The sequence below is a fragment of the Schistocerca piceifrons genome, chromosome 3 (assembly GCF_021461385.2).
Source record: "Schistocerca piceifrons isolate TAMUIC-IGC-003096 chromosome 3, iqSchPice1.1, whole genome shotgun sequence".
NCBI lineage: Eukaryota > Metazoa > Arthropoda > Insecta > Orthoptera > Acrididae > Schistocerca > Schistocerca piceifrons.
The window spans coordinates 369,625,207-369,645,861 of record NC_060140.1 but is presented as its reverse complement, the minus strand read 5'-3'; the positions used below and the strand labels follow the sequence as shown (position 1 = coordinate 369,645,861).

General features: G+C 38.2%; 1 protein-coding gene across 3 annotated transcripts in view; it reads left to right on the top strand.

Moving 5' to 3' along the window:
* LOC124788094 (cyclic GMP-AMP synthase-like receptor) overlaps window positions 1-20,655 on the top strand; it is a 231,461-nt gene that overhangs the window by 196,957 nt on the left and 13,849 nt on the right. For 2 of the 3 annotated variants that reach the window (XM_047255196.1, XM_047255197.1), the window contains exon 8: window positions 4,339-4,544. In XM_047255196.1, the coding sequence (XP_047111152.1) occupies window positions 4,339-4,544 (206 nt within the window). Of the gene's footprint in view, window positions 1-4,338; window positions 4,545-20,655 lie in introns of those variants that run through there. The other variant, XM_047255200.1, reaches the window with a different exon arrangement.

Here is a 20,655-nt window from a genome sequence, read left to right as displayed (position 1 = left end):
AAATTCTGCAAAATTGACATGAAACCTCTCCCATGGCTCTATAGGCCATTCCCATGGGTGATAAGGGGCCTTGGCTGGAGCCGTACCGACTCTAGAACATCCACTGAAAACGGCTGTGATTTGTTCTACTTATTTATTAAGTGCAGGCCACCATACAAAGCCTCAAGCTACAGACATCATTTTTGTGATTCCCAAATAGCCCAAGTGTATTTCTTTTCAAATCTGAGGTCATAGACTACTTGGGATTACAACTGTCCCTCTCTAACAACACAGCTATGCTCAACAGAGTACTCATTGAAATGCCTTGAATACTCCTGAAGAATTCATGGTACCTTATTTATCCACTGGGCATTTTTGACACATTTCAACACAATAGGCAATATTTTATCTTTCTAGTAACTTATACGACTCCCAAGCAGTAATAATGGTTTGCAGATCTTGAGATGACTCATCTATTTCTAATTGTAAATTCCACTATGTAATTAAAGTTGGTGAATTCCTCACCTCCTCCTAGCATAGCAAAAATCTCATCTATCTTTGGTAAGGGGTATTGAGGAATGACAAAGGTTTGGATACACAGTTACTCAAAACCCCACAAAGTGTTTTTTTCCTCAACCACGTTTGTATTTTATTTTTTACAAGAAGTTGGTGAGCTTGGGGAATGGAGCTAGGCGAATTGGCTAGTATAGAGGGCAATAGGTTGGGCCCCTTTTTTAGCCCAAGGGTACATTTTTTTGTGAAAACATCAGAATATGCCTTCAAGTTTTTCTAAAGAATCTATTTCTGGGTGGAAAACTTCTAGTCATTTAACTTGATGTATTTTGACAGTGTGAAGTGGAATGGATCATAACCACTTTCTCCCCAATACAGTGGAGCTGGCTGATGACTTTACAACATATACAGGCAATGAATAGCTTCCTTTGTTAACTTCAACAGCAACATTAAATATACAGAGCCCTTCACATGTGTGTTATCACACTGAATAATTTTTGTATTCATTTGCACAACTTACCTTTATGGAAATATTGTCACCATTCTTAATGTCATACAAGTGGTATGTGCACCTGTATCCAGCTCAAAATATTTTTTTTTCATCCACAACTAGCTCTACAGTCCAAGAATCAATATCCACTTGTTTAATAATGCCAATTTTACACAATGGGACTTGCTCTGCCATTGTGGAACACATGTCAATACTGTTAACTTCCCTTGCACAAACTCAAATTTTCTTCATTGAGATAACTTTCTGGTACAGATTTGTTTCGATGCACAATTTCCTAAGCATGGTATTTTTTAACTCTACTTGTTCCTCTTCTGCCCCATTGTTTGATTCGTTTGAATCAGTCTCAGAATCCTCCAACACAAGCTTGTACATCTTTCTGGGTTTCTTCTTGTTCTCTGGCTTGTCATCTTTCTTCTTCTCCTACTAATTTCCTTTGAGCCCTGACTTGGCTGCTTGGCTTTTCTGCAACACATTTTTGGAACATTCCCTTTGATACCACAAATTTTGCAAGTGAAATCTTTTTGTGAGCACTGCAGCTTCATGTGCCTTGTTTGCCACAACAACAACATTGTGCATTTTCAGACAGAAAGCTCACTTAATGCACTCTACTTGAAGAAGCCTGATTGTATCCATGGCCTACCATTGAAGCATCAGCTGCAGCAGTCTCCATAGTCACTGCAATTACTTGCATTCTTCAAACAGTTCCCCCCCCCCCCCCCCCCCCCCAGTTGTTTCACTTCTTAAACCACACATTAATCTGTCTCGTAGCACTTCTTGCAAATTATCTTTAAACGCACAGTGCTGTGTTGAAGAGTTCAACTAGGATATGTACTGTGGAATAGATTCTTCTGAAAATTGGTGTGAAACTTGTAGTACTCTCAAATCACTGAAGGTGCATGCTCTATGTGGTCTTTCATTGCTTCGCTGTTTCGTCGAAAGTGATATCCTCTGGCTTCTGAGGATATGCTAGGTCAGTGATAAGAGCTGCATACTGAAATCCAACAAGACTCAGTAGGTATTTCATTTGCAGGTTATCTGGAATTTTGTGCACAATGAACTTATTTTTCATAATAGAGATATACACACCCCACTGTAGTTTAGTGAATTGGGCATTGTGATGGCACTGAGATTATCCAGACACTTAAATTTACTGGCTGCCCTCATGTGCACCATCGATGTCCAATATGGTGCAGCTGACAGTTAATTCTGATAATTTTCTCCACATACACTATTTCAGTGAAAATTTAAACACAGAGGTGTATACATCAAGGTGGTCTTTACCAGTTGTTAGGTTTTGTACCGTATTGTTCAGTAATGCACAGATATGAAAACCACACACTTTATTTCGCCAGCTATGTGCTTGTACACATACAAAACACTATGACACAAATGATAATATCATAGAAAAGAATATGGGAAGGGGCATTATTGGGGCAATGTACAGGGGATGTGGAATAATGAAGAAAGGTGGAAAAATATATGTGAGGTGACTGGGGGGAAGAAGAAAAATTGTGGTTGGGAAGCTTGTTCCAGAAATAGTTTGGGGGCTACACTCCTAAATTGGTGAATTTATTTCCCTTAGTCTAAGACTATAGTTTTAAAGTGTCTTACGTAACAGGAATTACATTATAATAAGCCTTAGACAATGCACTGAAAAATAAATACAAGACTATTTTAATTTATAAGCTGGAACAAGTTGGTTTTTTTAAACTCTAATGGCCTTCATGTCAAGCTGTAAGAAAGGCAAACTGATAATGTGAGCAGCTGGTTTAGTACAGAAGCAGGTAATGTATAATTTATGTTTAATGAATGTTAATGAATTTTTTGAGATGTGGATACTTCTTTATAGAATAATTCCTGAAGCAGTAATTGTACAGGGTGTATATTATCAGCAATAGCTGCTGAAAGATCCCTTCGCATACTTCAATAGTGAAAACATCCTTGTATACTCCAGTGGGTATGGATTAAGTTGTGCACTTGTTGCATTTAACATATAGCTCCTGGAGCAACCAAGAAATGACTTATGAAGTCACTCATACTGAACAAGGTGTGTGTTTTGGTAAGAGATTAGACACGTGTTCGAGGGGGTGCCAGTTCAAACCCATTGCCATTCAGATTTGGGCTTTCATTTTTCTGTAAATCGCTTGAGACAAATGCTGAAATAGGTCCTTGTGCTCTGTTACTAATGACCTCACTGTCGACTGAACTTTATACTCAAATATTTTGGTTGCCTCAATAAAGTAGTTACTGGTATCAAGTGGACTAATCATTCACCCTTCTTGGTTGCTATTGCAATGTTGACAGTTGTGCTCACTGTGCAAGCTACATTTAAATATTCAGTGTGGAGAGGTGTGTGTTTTATCGTAAGATTTGTACCTTATTAAGATTAAAATACAGGTAACATGTGCGAATGTTTCTGATGAAAGAAAGACAAGCAACTATCATCGCTAATCTCATCAGAAACCCACTCATTGTTCTGCAAAATAGACTGCTTGCTCATGTAACATTACTTTACACTCAGTCCAGTAAAAGGTGAAAGACGTATTGTTGTAGACACTGAACTGTGGCTCCATATCAGGTGCCATCAGTGAAGTTGACTGATAAGAAAGAACTGCCAATTGAAATGAAAAGTTAGGTTTCCTCCAGGTAACATCCAGTAAACTATAATGGACATTGGTGAGCGCATTCAGATTAATGTTTAATCACAATTGCATTTAGTCAGTTTGTGATGGTAGAATGTAAAACAATATAGCTCATCTGGAATTAGAAGTCGTGTTTTACTACAATGTCTTTCGCACTGGATTTTTTTTCCATGTTGTGGCTGTACTCTGCTGCATGTCTATTCTCCCACAATGCTTGACCTTTCTTTTCTATAACATTTTTTAAAATTACTTTCACTTTCTTCTGGTATTCCCCCTCACTCCTTTCTCTGTTGGATAAATAACAGCATACAGTTTCCATTGATAAAATTACTATACAATATATGTTATTTTGTATGTTTCGCAACATCTTCATAACCCATGAATCACTCATTTTGTAGGTTCAATTTCAGTTCATAATTACAGCCAGAGAACTGGTTGCAACAACTGACCGTACGGACCTGACCTCACTCTTCAAATATTGCAGGTCTTTTCAGAATAAACTATATCACCTAATCCTTGTGTACCTAATTATATTGATATGAGCATCTTAACACACAAACTGCTTTTGGTAATGTTGAAAAGAATACTTGTGTTTTGTGCCACAGCTGGTGAAGTCTAATAAATGGAACAGAAATTGCATTGGATTTTACTATTTGCTATTTAACTCAAGTGTTTCTTTTTTATTGTTTATAGATGCTGGGAGAGCTGAAAGAGTATTTACTGGTTAAAAAAGCCCTTCCATTTTACTGGGTCAGTGAATGTAATCTGTTTTCACAATTAAAAGATGAACAAAAAAAGTGCATGGGAGGATTTCTGCAGAGGATGATTGCAGATATTGAAAGAAATTTGGATAAACCTGACTACTTGCTGAAGTATTTTAAACTAAGCAACGGTAACAGGTACGGCATCATTCTCATTGTATTGCAGGTAAACTATGCCTGATCCTTATGTCTCATCCACCTGAATGTCTCCTTCCACCTCTGCTACACAACGTTTTCATCAGTATCATTACAAAGATGCCTGTTTACATTGTCACTTGCAAAATGAATGACATTATTTGGACATACAAACAAATGCTAAATATGATCTATTAATAGGATGAATAGACTTTAAAATTTGGTAGCAGCAGTGGGTAAAACAACGGCCATTGGCAGTGGGCGGACCTCTGGAATGAGCTATCTCACTAAAACTGCAGTGACTTGCACTGCCAGTTTATTGAAGGGTATGTCATGTTCCTCAAACCTATTAATCACGATAATTGTGGCATCCGTCACTTAAAGGCCAACAAACATTTATTGAACACAAAATTAGCATTCTGTAGCAACAAATTAAATTGTCCATTAATAATAACAATAATAATAGTTTCTTTTTGAAACTGATATAAATCAAAGCATGACTACTTCATTGTGCACACATATTGATATTACAACATGAAGCACAGATCCAAAGAAGTCTTACAATGCAGTCACTCTCACTTTTTCTGTGTTCCTTTCCAAGAGTGTGACATCTTGTCATAGGAAAGAGCAGCCATCCACAGTTTTTGAAACAACTCTGATTTCATCATCATCCTGGCAGACAAAGTCTCTATTTGTGTCATATTGAATCACAGTGATTACGTGACAGTATGTGTCTCCTAGCTGTCTGATGATTCCATCTACAAGCCCAGCTGTAGTGATCCCATTCTGGAAGCCCAGCATTACCCCCAATCCCTAGGTCCATCTAACAGCCTCAGACCTTCCTTACCACAACCATTTTCTGAACACCAACCTTCTAGATTATTCCCAAAATCTACAAGCCTAACAACACTAGTTGTGCCCCATTGTAGCTGGTCTGGTTAAGTATTTCAGCTCTTGTTGACTAACACTTACAATCCATTGACCACACCCAATCTTTCCACATCAAAGACATTAATCATTTTCTTCATCACCTATCAATGATCAGCACAACAGTACCAACTGGATTCCTGCTTGCCACTGTTGATGATGCCAACATCGCCATGCCCATAGCCTTGCTATCATTGAACATTGCCTCTCCTCGCATCTTACCGACTAAAAACCCATCCCCTTATTCCTTATAATCCTAACCAACTGTACTCTTAACTATCATATCTTTACCTTTGAGGGGAAGGTATACAAACAAATCTGTGGTGCAGCAACGTGGGCACCCACAGTGCATTCTCAAGCTAACCTGTAAATTGGCCATCTAGAGAAAACTTTCCTGGTCACTCAAGATCCTAATAACCTTTTCTGGTTCAGCCTCATTGAAGACACGTGTATCGTATGGACCCAAAGTAAAGACAATCTGTCATCTTTCCTCAACAGCTGCACCTCTTACTCACCTACCCTCTTCTCCTGATCATCATCTGCCCAGCATGCCACCTTTCTGGACATTGACCTTGTAGCATTACTGATCTGATTTTTATATTCCCTACTTGCTACTACAAACTTCTGGGCACTTTGAAGCTGAAAGTCTAAAAAAGTGTAGGACACTGTTTGCTCAATAATATGCATGACATCGTAATTGTAACGGCACTAACACACACACACATTTATTCCTTGATAAGTTCAGTTATTAGTGACAGTGACCAGTTTATCCAGTGTAAAAATATCAGTGCATAAAACCAGATTGGTACCTACATTTACCTACCAAAAGTTCAGTGGCAAAGTTCATTATTTTATTTTGGTCTCAAAACATAGTTCACATTTACACAAAAAAGTCACAGTTCACACTTAGCACAATCCTGCAGTAATTTATCATGGAAAGTACTCTGTGCTAGTCAGTCAGTCCATAACGAGACTCACCATGTCCTACTACAGCTTGTTGCTGATTACAACACAGTTCAGTTAATATGTTCATTCATATGATATACAGAAACCACTTAAAAGGCATTAAACATTAATGTTACTTAGCTTTTTGTATGTGCACATATTTTCACATACAGTAAGTGTATAGTAGTATAATAGTGGGAGTCCACTTGACACAGATCTAATTCTCAATAAATCTCAGGCTTTCAAACATGAACTGCCAGTTTTGTGTGACATCAGACTACTTAGATGGATGTAAGAATAAAATGCTATTTCATAAACTAATTTATGCTCTGCAAATCAGCTATGCTTGATTTTATTGTTTTGGGTGAACTACTAGAACTAAAGTGATTTTAGATAATAGAAACTGTTACTGATTAACAATTTGGAAAAATACATGGACACTATTTTTCTTTTGCGATATGGATCCCCTTGTAAATGTGTATGAGTGCCATATTACAAATTAGGGTAAATAACATGAAATTAATAATAAATGAGTTCATTAATGCTGTGTGTAAATTTTTAAAGAAAATTTAAAGTAACCAAAAGTATGTATTCAAAGTTCAGAACTAATAAAAGTTACATCATTATCTGAAATGGAAAATAGTAATAGCCTTGAGCTTTGATGTTAATTATTGCATATGTTAATTTATTTCAGATGATTAAAAGTACTTCACAGGAAAATGAGACTGTAAGGTTTTCTGTTAGTGTGGGTCACCCTTTCCCAAACATAATGATTACCTCACAGGTTTTTTCATGTTATGAACCATGTTAATACATCAGTTAATCATATTTTTAAATTATTACTGCCCTAATGAAAACTAATTACATCAATATAAACAGGCCAACAAAAATGATAACCTGAACAATAAATTCAAGTGAAATTATGTCTAAATAAGATCTCGAGATTTTTTATAAGTGTTACAGATCAACAGATAAATACATTGAAAATATGATGGTTCTTTTTGAGATTAGAAGAAACATAACAAATGGGAAGAATCCACCTTGCTATGTCACTTCCCCCTCCACCTCCTCCCCTCTCCAATGGCTCTATAAAAGCCTTTGTACATATCAAGCCCATTCATTATTCTTACATTTTGATAGCTGCTTTTCCACACAAGCTTCTTCCCCATGGAATGTGCGCCTAAAATGATGAAAAATGCTTTGCCCTGTATTCTGAAGTCTTATTGAGTCCTTCATGATAGGCATTAACCACCAGATCTAGTCAGCAAGCAGATCTACTGTGCCATATCAAGACATATCCAGAATTTTCTGTTTCTACCTACCCTAATAAATCAGCAGCAAAGGACGTCTCCCTCTTTACCCACTGCCACTCTACACCAGAATAATTTGACCGTATCTTTCACCAGTGTTTCCACTTCCTACCATTATGACCAGGATCGAGTAACATCTTTTCCACACCTACTCTCAATCTCTTACCATGTGGATCACATCCCTATGAAAGATCGAAGTGCAAGACATATCATATGCACTTTCCCGGCACAAACTATACAAGTACCTTCACAGGCATATCCTAACCTTTCAAAGACAGGGCTGCCTGTGGAATCAATCATATCATGTATCATTTCTGCTATAAATTTCATGTGTTTTTTATGTGGATATGATCATACGCGTGAATAAATTACAACCACGAAACAGTGGTCAAGATCACAGTTGCCCCAACACCCTCCCCTGTGGCATGATATCCTGCTGAGTGCAGCAATATGTGAGACTTCAGTGGCTGCTACACAACTTGTACAGAATCTTGCCCTGAAATACCAGCTTCTCATAATTTCTTAGATTGGATCTGTCCTTACAATACATTCTTCAGTTCTTAAATCCTCCAAGCATTAATCTTCATTGACCTCCGTCTCCACATTATTTCCCATGTTTGGCCAAATTATCTTTCTTGCTTCTTGTTAATTCAAAAGGTCAGTCCACTGAACAATGCAATCAAACTTTGTAACCTGTTTTTTCTTCTCTCACTTAGGACAAAACCTTGTAGGAAAGTTGAATTGGATGACGGTGAAGATAATAAGCATGCCATACAGGACAAAATCGTAATGGATGACTCTAATGAGCTTCTCTTAAGAGACACAATCGAATTGGATGACTTTAATGAGCAGATCATAAGGGACACAATTGAACAGTTCTACACAATCCAGAAGACAGTGCCCAGTTTGCAAAATCTTCTGTCAGTTTTGCAGCAAAAGAAAAACTTCAAACATAATAGCAATGTCCTGAGAAAAAAATTGCAGTCAATGGGGTTCACTTGGAGAAAAGTTGAGAACAAGCGAACTTTGTTACTAGAGCGTGCTGCTATTGTGGACTGGCGGTCACGTTTTATTTTACAGATGAAGCACATTAGACAGTCTGCCTCACAAATCTTCTACATTGGTGAATATTGGATAGACAGTAACCTAAGATGTGGCAAACTAGGTATTAAGGCAATGGGGAGTTCCTCAAGCAGACTGATAATTGGAAGTGTCGGATCAAAGAATGGATTCGTAAGTGAAGCCCGGCTCCAGTTGTGGGCAACATCTAACAAGGGTAGTTATCATGAGAAAATGAAATCTGCTACTTTCGAGAAGTGGTTTGAGGAAACCGTGCTGCCAAATCTGCCTCCCCATTCAGTAATTGTCATGGACAATGCTCCATGTCATAATAGACAGGTTGACAAAACACCATCAAAGTATGATACTAAGGTGAAGATGATTGAGTGGTTACAAAGAAGAGGTCTCTCCAGCAATGACAGCTTGAGGAAGGAGACTCTGTACTCCTTAGTTAGAGCAAATAAACCCCTGAAGAAACAATATGTAGTTGATATAATGGCTGCAGGAAGAGGTCACGTTGTAGTCCGCTTGCCACCACACAACTGCAACCTAAATGCATTGGAATTAGCATGGGCTAAAATTAAGATTCTTGTCAGTGAGTACAAAATCATAGAGGAAATGTCAGATCAGTGTTTGCTGAAGCTTGCTGTTGATTCCATTCAGCAAGTTACTAATGAAGACTGGGAAGAGTATTGCAGAAATGTTCATAAGCTCGAGAAGGAATGCTGGAAACATGATGGTGTAATGGAAAAGGCCATTGATGACGTCATTATAAGCATTGGCGAACACGAAACTAGTGATGATGAAACTGAGGAATCAGACACAGAGGATAGTGATAGTGATAGTGGAAGTGATTGACTGGGGTAATTTCTTAACTCTGATGGTTCTTGTGGTTGACTAGGCATAAACTTGCATTCAAGGTAGTCTCAACATTATAAAAATAATGCTGCGCCCGCAGTGTGTGCAGTGCAGTGCAGTGTAGTGTAAGGGCTGATCACAGAGTTTCTGTTTGAGGGAATTGCTGCAGCATATATGCAAAACAGTGGTATTCTGATGTGGGTAAGCATCGGCACGAAGGCAAGGGATTAGTGTGGTATTCATGTCTTTCCAACATGCATGCAGTAAATGCGGAAACATGAACTATAGTGACATATTACCAAATGCATCTAAACAGGACCACTGTGCTGCTATTCTCTTCTTGGCTGCCAAAAGACAAACACCATTTGACATCCATTGAAGAATGAAGAATGTGTATGGGGTGGCATGTCTGTCAAAAAACATCTATATCTTCATCTATACTCTAAAAACCACTGTGAGGTGCATGGCACAAGCTATGAAGGTATGTCCCATTGTACCAGTTATTAGGGTTTCTTCCTGTCCCATTCATGTATGGAGCGTGGGAAGAATTATTGTTTGAATGCCTCTGTACATGCAGTAGTTATTCCAATCTTATCCTCACAATCCCTTTTGATCAATACATAGGGGGCTGTAGTATATTTGTAGACTCATCATGAAAAGCCAGTTCTTGAAAATTTGTTAATAGACTTTCTCGGAAGAGTTTACATCTGTCTTCAAGAGTCTTCCAGTTCAGTTCCTTCAGAATCACTGTGACACTCTCGCACAGATCAAACAACCCCATGGCCATTCGTGCTGCCCATCTCTGTATACATTCAATATCCTTTGTTGGTCCTATCTGGTACGGGTCCCACATACTTCAGCAGTCTTCTAGAATCGGTTACATGAGTGATTTATAAGCAATCTCCTTTGTAGATTGATTGCACTTCCCCTGTATTCCACCAATAAACCAAAGTCTACCGCCTGCTGTACTGATGGCTGAACCTATGTGATCATTCCATTTCATACCCCTACAAAGTGTTTATATCAGTTGGCTGATTACATCAGTGACTCATTGATATTATAGTCATAGGATACTATGTTTTTTTTCATTTTGTGAATGTGGAATGTAAAGTGGTGTGCTAAGTTCTGTGCTGGTCTCGATTCAACGCAAGACACTGCTTGATCTGGGAGGCCAGCAGAAGTTACGCCAACTACAGTGGGAAACACATGAGTAACTGCCCTATTACTCTGATCTCTCCCCATATGGTTATCACACTTTCAGTCCCTTAAAAAAGACTATGAAGGGTTGATGGATCCCTGTTGAATGAGGATGTGCAGCATGCAGCTATGGACTTCTCCATGCAGCAGAACACAGTGTTTTACCAAACTGGTATCTTCAACCTGGAGCATTGGGGGGGGGGGGGGGGGGGGGGGTGATTACCTCAGTGCTCACAGTGATTTTGCCTGATTGGCATACCAATTATGGACTGTAAGATCTTCAAAGAGAAACTTATTGATTGCACCTTATAACTGATCTTGACAGCCATATGTGGAATATGACTAACTGTAACAAAACTTCCGAGGTTGTACATTTTTGAAATGTGTGTAACTGGAATGGAGTTGTATCACAGAAAACAAGTCATGCCACTGGACTACAATCAGCTGCATATAATGTTGAAAACATCTCGCCTTGCCCTCACTGAGCTGGCATTTATAGCATCATTAATAAACATTCATCCATCTATTCCTTTATTTTCAGTTGAGCCCATACTCCACTGAAAATGACTGTATGCAATTGCATGCCAGTAACAATTATTTTGAGCTACAGTAATCTCTCTCTCTCTCTCTCTCTCTCTCTCTCTCCCTCTCTCTCCCTCTCTCTCTCTCTCAACCTGCTGGCAAAATTGTTAGTGGACATTAATATGGAGTGTGCCCACCCTTCAACTTATAACATCTTGAACTATGCTGGGGACACTTTTGATGAGGTGCCTGTAGGTCTGTGGAGGAATGGCAGCTCATTCTTCCTCAAGAGTTGAAACCAAAGAGTGTGGTGACACTGGATGCTGGGTTTCAGGTCAGGAATCTGGGTAGGCTAGTGCATTTCAGGAATGTTATTGTCTACAAATTATTGCCTCACATATACTGGTTTATGACAGGGTGCTTTGTCATGCTGCTGTGCACAGTACTCAGTTCTGTAAATTAAGTTAATATCTTTCAGCATGTCTTAAGTGCAGTAAGGTGACCATAACTGAACCATGAAAAAAACCTCCGTACTGTAACACAACTTACTCTGTGTTTCACTCTTGGCACAACACATGAGGGAGGGCAGGTAATATTCTCCAGGCATTCATCAAACCCAAACACTTCCATCGGACTGCCACAGGATATAATGCTTCACCGTTTCAAATAACTTGTTTCCAATCATCCACTGTCCAGTGGCATCAATCTTTATGCCACCTCAAGTGTTGCTTAGCATTATCTGAAGAAATGCGTGGGTTTTGAGAAGGTTCTTGACCACTGCTCTCCATTCTTTCTAACTCCTTGCACACAGTCATTGTGCTAGCTGTACTGCTAGTAGCGCTTTAGAATTCATGTTATTCCTTGTGCTTATTTCATCTGATTTTTTACAAGCACCCTCCACAGTGCTTGAATGTTCCTGCCCATGAGTACAGAAGGTCTGCCTGGTCTGTTTAGCTGTGGTTGTTCATCACCAATGGTCGACTTGTGCAGCTTCAGAAAGGTTGAAACATCCCTGATGTTATTCACATGACATCCACTGATTAGTTCACTTTCAAAAACACTGAGCTATCCTCATGCACACATTTGCTGTTCCTGCGCCTCTACTGACAACACACCACCTCCTGCCGCCTTTTATACTGGCAGTTCTGCCTCTCGTGATGTGTAGTGGTTAATTTTACATTATGTAGAGATGTCTGGATATTTTTGATCAGATAGTTGTACTTCCACCTAATATACCCCTTGGCTGCAACCATAGATGAAAATTATGAAAACTTAAGGTTTTTCCACTTAGTGGTGGAATATGCTGTGCCTGCAGCTGCATCCATCTTTGCATAAGGCAAAATTTTCACCTGCAGCTATTTCAGTAATGATAAAGTAATGGTGATCATCCATCATGTGATAAGCTTGCTACAGAAGAAAGCTGAAACCAACAGTATGTATAAAACAATGTAGTTACATTGCCATCAAAAAACAATAAAAGTGTAGTAGTTGTTGTTAATACTCAAAAATTAAAGGTTGCAGTAGTAATAGTAGTAGTAGTAGTGGTGGTGGTGGTGGTGGTGGTGGTGGTGGTTGTTACCATTATTGTTTTCTATTCATCCATGGATATTATAAATATGGTTGTACTATAGTTTAAGAACAACAGTCTTAAATAATATACATACTCACTAAATACACGGCCGGTCGTTGTGGGCGAGCGGTTCTAGGCGCTTCAGTCCAGAACCGCCCTGCTGCTACGGTCGCAGTTTCGAATCCTGCCTCAGGCATGGATGTGTGTGATGTCCTTAGGTTAGTTAGGTTTAAGTAGTTCTAAGTCTAGGGGACTGATGACCTCAGATGTTAAGTCTCATGGTGCGTAGAGCCATTTGAACCATATAATATACATGTCTAGTATGATGAGGACAGCTAGTTGGCTATAGGAACCATCCCAACAAAAGTGGCACAATGGGAAGTATCTTTGCCAGGTACTTCAGTGGTTTACAGAATATAGATGTATATGCAGATGAAGTAATTTAAGGAAACCAAGGGAAACCTAAATCCAGGTGGCCAGATGAGGATTAGAGCCTCAGTATTCCAGAATGCAAGGCCAGTCTGTTTAAAACAGTAAGACTTCATTCAGATTACCCCTACTTTGCTTAAACATTCTTCAAAACAAGTTATTTCATAATGTACAAACCTAAAGTTACACTGTTCGTTTATTTCTTAACGCCAATTGCTGCACCCACACACACACACACACACACACACACACACACACACACACACTCTGTACCCACCTTATTTTGTGATGTAAAAATCTAGGTTAATAACAGATGATAATTGTTGATAGTGTACAAGTATAACAAAGGTGGCTGTGTAATTTAGCATAGTAAAGTGGATATTGAAAAAAATAGCAAAATACTTCTCATACATATGTAAATTAGACATGCAGATAATAAATGTCCAATTCAGTAACCTATGTGGTTTATTAATATCAAGAAAAATGTCTTGTCCTTATTTTGTAATGCTACATGTAATTTGAAAACTTTAATAAATGTTAAAATCAAGCATTTAGTGTTTTATAAATCATGTTACTTTGGGGCTTTTTTTTCTAATTTCATCTCATTTTGAAAACTATTGTGTATATTGTATTGATGTGTCCTATTACTAAACATGTCCATGCACAAGACAGTTTCAATTCTATTTGCACAAAGTGCTTAAGCACATATAACTTTCGCTGTCACAGAGGCTTGGTATGACATGTGAAGCATAACTGAAGAAAAGCGCATTATTTATGCAAATAAAACAAACAAAATTAAGAAGTTATGTACTATTTTGTACACACATCAACACTGATCACTCAAACATTAAATAGGAAGCACTTCCTAATGTTCTGCAAAATTTTCATTCTGTTGTTAGGTTTCTGAATCCCATAATTTAAAAACTGGAGGAATATGAATTAGTGTTTTGGTTGTATAATGTACATGAAGTTTGTCATAAAAGTAAATAAAAAAAACAATTGAACTACTTTGTAAATGGGGGACCTGTGCTGTTTTGACTGAAAGTAATGAAGTAATGTGAGCCACCCCTTCTAAAGTCTGTATGCAAAAACATCCACAATACTTAGTTTATTGTTCGGAAAGGCAAACAGGCTATTTTTCAAGAGTGAACCCTGTCTGGAAACTTATAGTTTGGGTGCTATGGAACATTGAAGTTTGATAATCCCAGAGCCAAATATGTTTTTGGATTGTATTTGGTAGTATAATTAGTTATGCAACCTACTAACCATCAGTGTGTGGTAGATTCACAGACCATGCAGAATAGCATTGCTGTGCATGTGCTGTCTCTTCCCATAGTCCATTGTTCTAATAGTAATTGGGTAGTTTTGTACCAGTGCAGTAATCAGTGTTGTTGACAGCATTATGACATGCACCAGACCCAGATATGGTACCTGTATACAGCAAAATTGAGGGAAATGAGAGAGGTGTTTTACAGTTGTATGCGGTGTTTTACAGTTGTATGCAGAAAGGTTGCCTAACTGAAAGACTTCACATCATTCAGCATTTTCAGCAATTGAGAGATGACTCTGAGAGACCAAAAATTTTTTTATAAATAATTACCAAATTTTTTGTGTGGTATTTTCCCAAAATTGTTGTATGGCAAACAGCAAAGTGCATTTTATGAGATTGTTAAATTTTCCTGCAGGGGCAGTAGTGGTATTGGGACATTTCCCATAATTGTGATAAGCCTTCTGAATACTGTATCAGTTATTCTGCATTTCTGACTGGTGTTAGGTGTCCACATTCAGTTCAAACAGTGGTCACTGGTGAGAGTGTTATGCAACTATTCAGTGAGGAACCATACACAAGCACTCACCAAATAGCAGCAAGGATGTATCTCGTGCTAATGCATGGAGAGTTGTGTGTTAACAAGAGCTACAGCCTTATCATCTGCAGAAAGTCCTGGCAGTAGTAGTGGAGGGTTATTCATGAGTACAGTTTGCACAACAGTACATCTACATCTACATGACTACTCTGCAATTCACATTTAAGTGCTTGGCAGAGGGTTCATCGAACCACAATAATACTATCCCTCTACCATTCCACTCCCGAACAGCGCGCTGGAAAAATGAACACCTAAACCTTTCTGTTCGAGCTCTGATTTCTCTTATTTTATTTTGATGATCATTCCTACCTATGTAGGTTGGGCTCAACAAAATATTTTCGCATTTGGAAGATAAAGTTGGTGATTGAAATTTCGTAAATAGATCTCGCCGTGATGAAAAACGTCTTTGCTTTAATGACTTCCATCCCAACTCGCGTATCATATCTGCTACACTCTCTCCCCTATTACGTGATAATACAAAACGAGCTGCCCTTTTTTGCACCCTTTCGATGTCCTCCGTCAATCCCACCTGGTAAGGATCCCACACCGCGCAGCAATATTCTAACAGAGGACAAACGAGTGGAGTGTAAGCTGTCTCTTTAGTGGACTTGTTGCATCTTCTAAGTGTCCTGCCAATGAAACGCAACCTTTGGCTCACCTTCCCCACAATATTATCTATGTGGTCTTTACAACTGAAGTTGTTCGTAATTTTAACACCCAGGTACTTAGTTCAATTGACAGCCTTGAGAATTTTACTATTTATCGAGTAATTGATAAGGTGTTTTCTTGTTGCACTTCTTACTGAACCGTTTTAGCTCTTTGAATGTAATGTTTTCTACTAGGTGTTTTAAGGCATTATGAGTAACTTCTTCACTGGAACTCTCTGAACCAACAACATCCAAAGTGCCATAAAATGACCACCCAGTTACTGTAATGCACAGTTCACTTGTATTTTTTGGACAGTGTCAGAAATAAAAGGAAAATTTGTCTTAGTTGACGATACAACAAGTTGTTTCCACACTTTCTAATTTTTTTGCCAACATGTAACAACTAAATCATGAACCCTAATATCATCAAGTTCTGTTATGATTGCCTGCAACAAATTGCTCAATCATTGTGACATTGAACTTATATTATTGTTCTGCTTCTACTTTAAAAATAAATGTTGTATCATGGTTACTTGAACATTCTTGTCCTCAACTATTACATCGTTAGATGAATATTACATCACGTGACCATCGATATTCATTTCATCAAAGCTTAGGACAGCCATTGCCTCAAATTATGTAACCACTAACAGCTTGCTTTTAATAAAACCTAGTACATATTTTAAACTGCTTGGTTGATACTTAAGATGGGTTTTTCTTTTTTGAGCATTTAATGCCAAGCTACCCCTCAGATAATTATACAGGTTTGAAGACAGAGCCAAAATAATGGTGTTTTCAGTTATCTCTAATTCCATTGTAAATATTTTTCTTCAACAAACACCAAATGTATCCTTGGATGAAGTGCTGAGATGGCGTAGTCTAACGGATTCATTTATAAAATTAATGTGTGTGTCATTTTATTTATCATATGTACAACACATTTCAGGAAATGATTCTTATTTTTGAGTGCATGTTACATGTATTACAACATTTATTCATGCTGTATTGGGTGTGTGAGGTGCAGCACTGTTCTGTTGCATTTTCTTGTAGTTCACTTATGCAGAAACATTACACACAATTTTCTGCGCACAGCACAAAAATCATTTGAAAACCGGAATTGTTTCCCAACATGTATTGTGTGAAAGATAGATAAAAAGAAATTCTTAACTGGCAACAGAAAAAGTTACTTTATTTTTCTTTCATGGCTGCAATTCTCCAGTACAGAGTTTATACTCTTCGAAGTAGGCAATTCTTTTTTCATTTCCTTAATTTCTTGCTCTTTGCTTATAACAACCAGGTCAGGAAGAATTTCTGTATTAACTGACTTGTTTATTTTGGTTTTACTTGAGACACAAAATGTCCAATATGTTGAGTCATTTTCCTTGCTGCTCTGTTATTGTTACATTCTCTTTTATCACTTCTGCATTGTCAGAACCTCTAGTGCAAGAACTGCTTCCATGCTACCTGTATATTTTCTGGTATGTAATTGCATCTGACATCACGACTTTCTTTTAGTCTCATTTGCAATCCAGTGGACGAAAATATTTGGAACATGTCATTGTATTTTTGATACTGCTGTTGTCATCTCATATACTATTAGATAACAATTCCATGTGTAGTCCTACGTATTTTGGAATTTAGTGGTAAAGAATACCTTCAGTTCTATTTCCAGCCGGCCGGAGTGGCCGTGTGGTTCTAGGCGCTACAGTCTGGAGCCGAGCGACCGCTACGGTCGCAGGTTCGAATCCTGCCTCGGGCATGGATGTGTGTGATGTCCTTAGGTTAGTTATGTTTAATTAGTTCTAAGTTCTAGGCGACTGATGACCTCAGAAGTAAAGTCGCATAGTGCTCAGAGCCATCTACTTCCAGGGTTACTGAACTTAGAAACAGCACAACACTACGTGTTCATGTTCATTTTATTCAGAAAATGATGTGAATAATTCACAAGATCATAAAAAGCATTATTTTGTACCAGGATACACCACAGATCATGAACTGCACACGATCCAGCAAGAGTACCACACCACAAACAATGTCACACATTCTATACAAATTAGGCCATAGCTGCCAAGTATTGTCCTGCATCGCCAGCCCAGGAAACCAGCAAAATTATGGGACCCGAAATCATTCTTAAATTTTTTATGCTCATTTCCAGGCAGTGGTTGCCCCTTAAAATACTCAGCTTTCCTCACACACAACACATAGTGCATTTATACATTTTATATACGAAACTAACCATTAATTGTCAAAAAGGTAAACAACTTACAGATTTTATTAACATATGTTCAATGTGGCTACCTTTTTTTAACACGACAAATGTTGTTGCTACAGACTGCAGTGCAAAAAACATTTATCTTTGGTGAGTCCCATACACATTCAGTTACATGATGTGGTTTCTACTCATCCCATATCCGAACATTATGCTGCAGCCAGGCGACTAGCACGAGTTTTGGTGTTCTCGTAAAGATAAGTCAGTTTAGATTATAAAACATATAGATTAGTACTGATTACATGGTAAATAGGTGTATTAGTGTGCCTTTTAAGTGTACCATTAAAGGTTTCATTTTTCTTTATGTAATATAGCAGAAAACGCGAAAAGATTACACAGTGGTATTTTCTGTTTACGTTTTGCTGCAGCAAAACTATAGAATTTCGTTTAGTTGTACCTTGCTCTCTCCAGCAATTTAATTTAGTGTACCTCTTCATTATTTAACTAGCATTTCTGGAAAGTAGCGTAAAGTTTAAGTTGTTGTTTCGGAAACTTTGCACAGTTGTTTTTGTTTACACACAGTTGCGTATAGGCCAAATTTTTGCAACCATATTTTCGTGTTTTCTGTAAAGAGAGGTGGGAAGTAGCAATAGGCAACAGGAGGAACAGGCCCAGAACTTTGTCTGACAGCTTCATGGTGAATGTGGAAAATAGATTTGACCTGTTGCCTCAGTTAGAAGCTGGTGAGCCTCAGGCAGTTGCAGGTGTAGACAGGGCACAACAAACTTTCAGCAGCAAATTGAAAATTAAGAATGTAGGGAAGTCAGTAAAGAGAAAGAAAGTGTTGTTGTTAGGTAGTTCCCATAGAAGAGGTGTTGGTCAACTTTTGCAGAATGAACTAGGATCAGAATACCAGGTCACCAATTTTTTTTAAGCCTAGTGCTGGTCTGGAGCAGGTGACAGAGGATTTAGGATCACTTTGCAAAGATTTCACTAAGGAAGACACTGTGGTTATAGTGAGTGGGTTATAGTGAGTGGGGCAGGTAACAGTATTGACAAGAGATCCTGGGTACAGTATAGAGTGTGACCTGGCAAAGATTGCATCAGCATCGAAGCATACTAGTGTTGAGTTTGTATCTGTTCTTGGGCACCATGACCGACCTCATTTGAACTCTTCTGTCAAGAGAGTCAATTTGGAGCTGGAACAGCTGCTTATGTCGGGTGCAGGGTCACACATTGGTGTGGTTTCTTTTGATTCTCTCAGTAGGTGGGATTATACTAGGCATGGCCTTCACCTCAACAGGAAGGGGAAGGGTAAATTGGCTGGGGAAATAGCAGCAAAGTTAAAGGGGGGAGGCACTGTCATGAGTGGTAAAACACCAGTGGTTATAGGGTTCAGAAAATACCCTTTTTTAGGATAGGGAGGACAGAAAGAAAGCAAATTTTAAGAGAGGTTACAACTGAGACAAACCTTCAGTTTGAGAAACAAATCAAAAAACACAATTCCAGCTTATTACATCAGCATAAACAGCTATTGGTTAAGAATTTTCAACAGACAGCAGCTATTTTAACTCTACCCAATTTTAACTCAGTCGATGTGAAATGTCAGCTATCTTCATTGCATCAAAATATTCGAGGACTGAGAAATAAAATTAATGAATTAACTATCTGCATGGATGAATTAGAGTCTTCAAACCCAGCTGACATTATCTGCCTCTCTGAACATCATGTGACCACTGGTATAGAACTTTTAAAGTCTTACGGGGTTTAGGTTAGCATCTCACTTTTGTAGATCAGAAATAGAGAAAGGAGGAGTTGCCGCATTCATCAGGAACTGTCATAAATTTAAGAACATGGGCAGTCATAAATTTTGGCTAGAATAGCATCTGGAAGCATGTGCAACAGAATTAGAATTTCACAAAAAATCCTTTATAATATTAAGTATATATCGAGCACCTGCAGGTAACTTTAATCTGTTTGTAAACCACCTTGAAGCTGTACTGGCCCATTTAACAACCAAAAACAAAGAAATAGTGGTTGCTAGTAATTTCAATGTAGCTTTCCTTAAAGACTCTCCCAATAATAACTTATTTGAGTTAGTAACACTTATCATTCAACTTAATTCCCACTGTTAAGTTCCCTACTAGGGTAGCCACTTGCTCACAAACAGCCATTGGTAATATCTTTATAGAAAAGTCCAGTGAACAAAATTATATTACAAAACCAATAGTCAATGGCCTCTCAGACCATGACATGCAGTTGCTTCCATTAAATGTTAATACTGAACAGGATATAAAATCTGTTAAATCTGAGCTCAAGAGGGTAATCAATAAGCCAAAAATTGATTATTTTAGGACACTCCTCAGAGACATACACTGGACTGATGTTTACAGTGCTCGTGGCATGAATGAAAAATATAACACTTTTGCTAATAAAGTGGTTACCTTATTCGAACACTGTTTTCCCCCAAAACTTACCAAGGTTAGAGCAAAGTCTACAAAGAAGCCATGGATCATTCAAGGAATAGGGGTATCTTGTAAAACAAAAAGAAAACTGTATCTGTCAATCCGAAACAG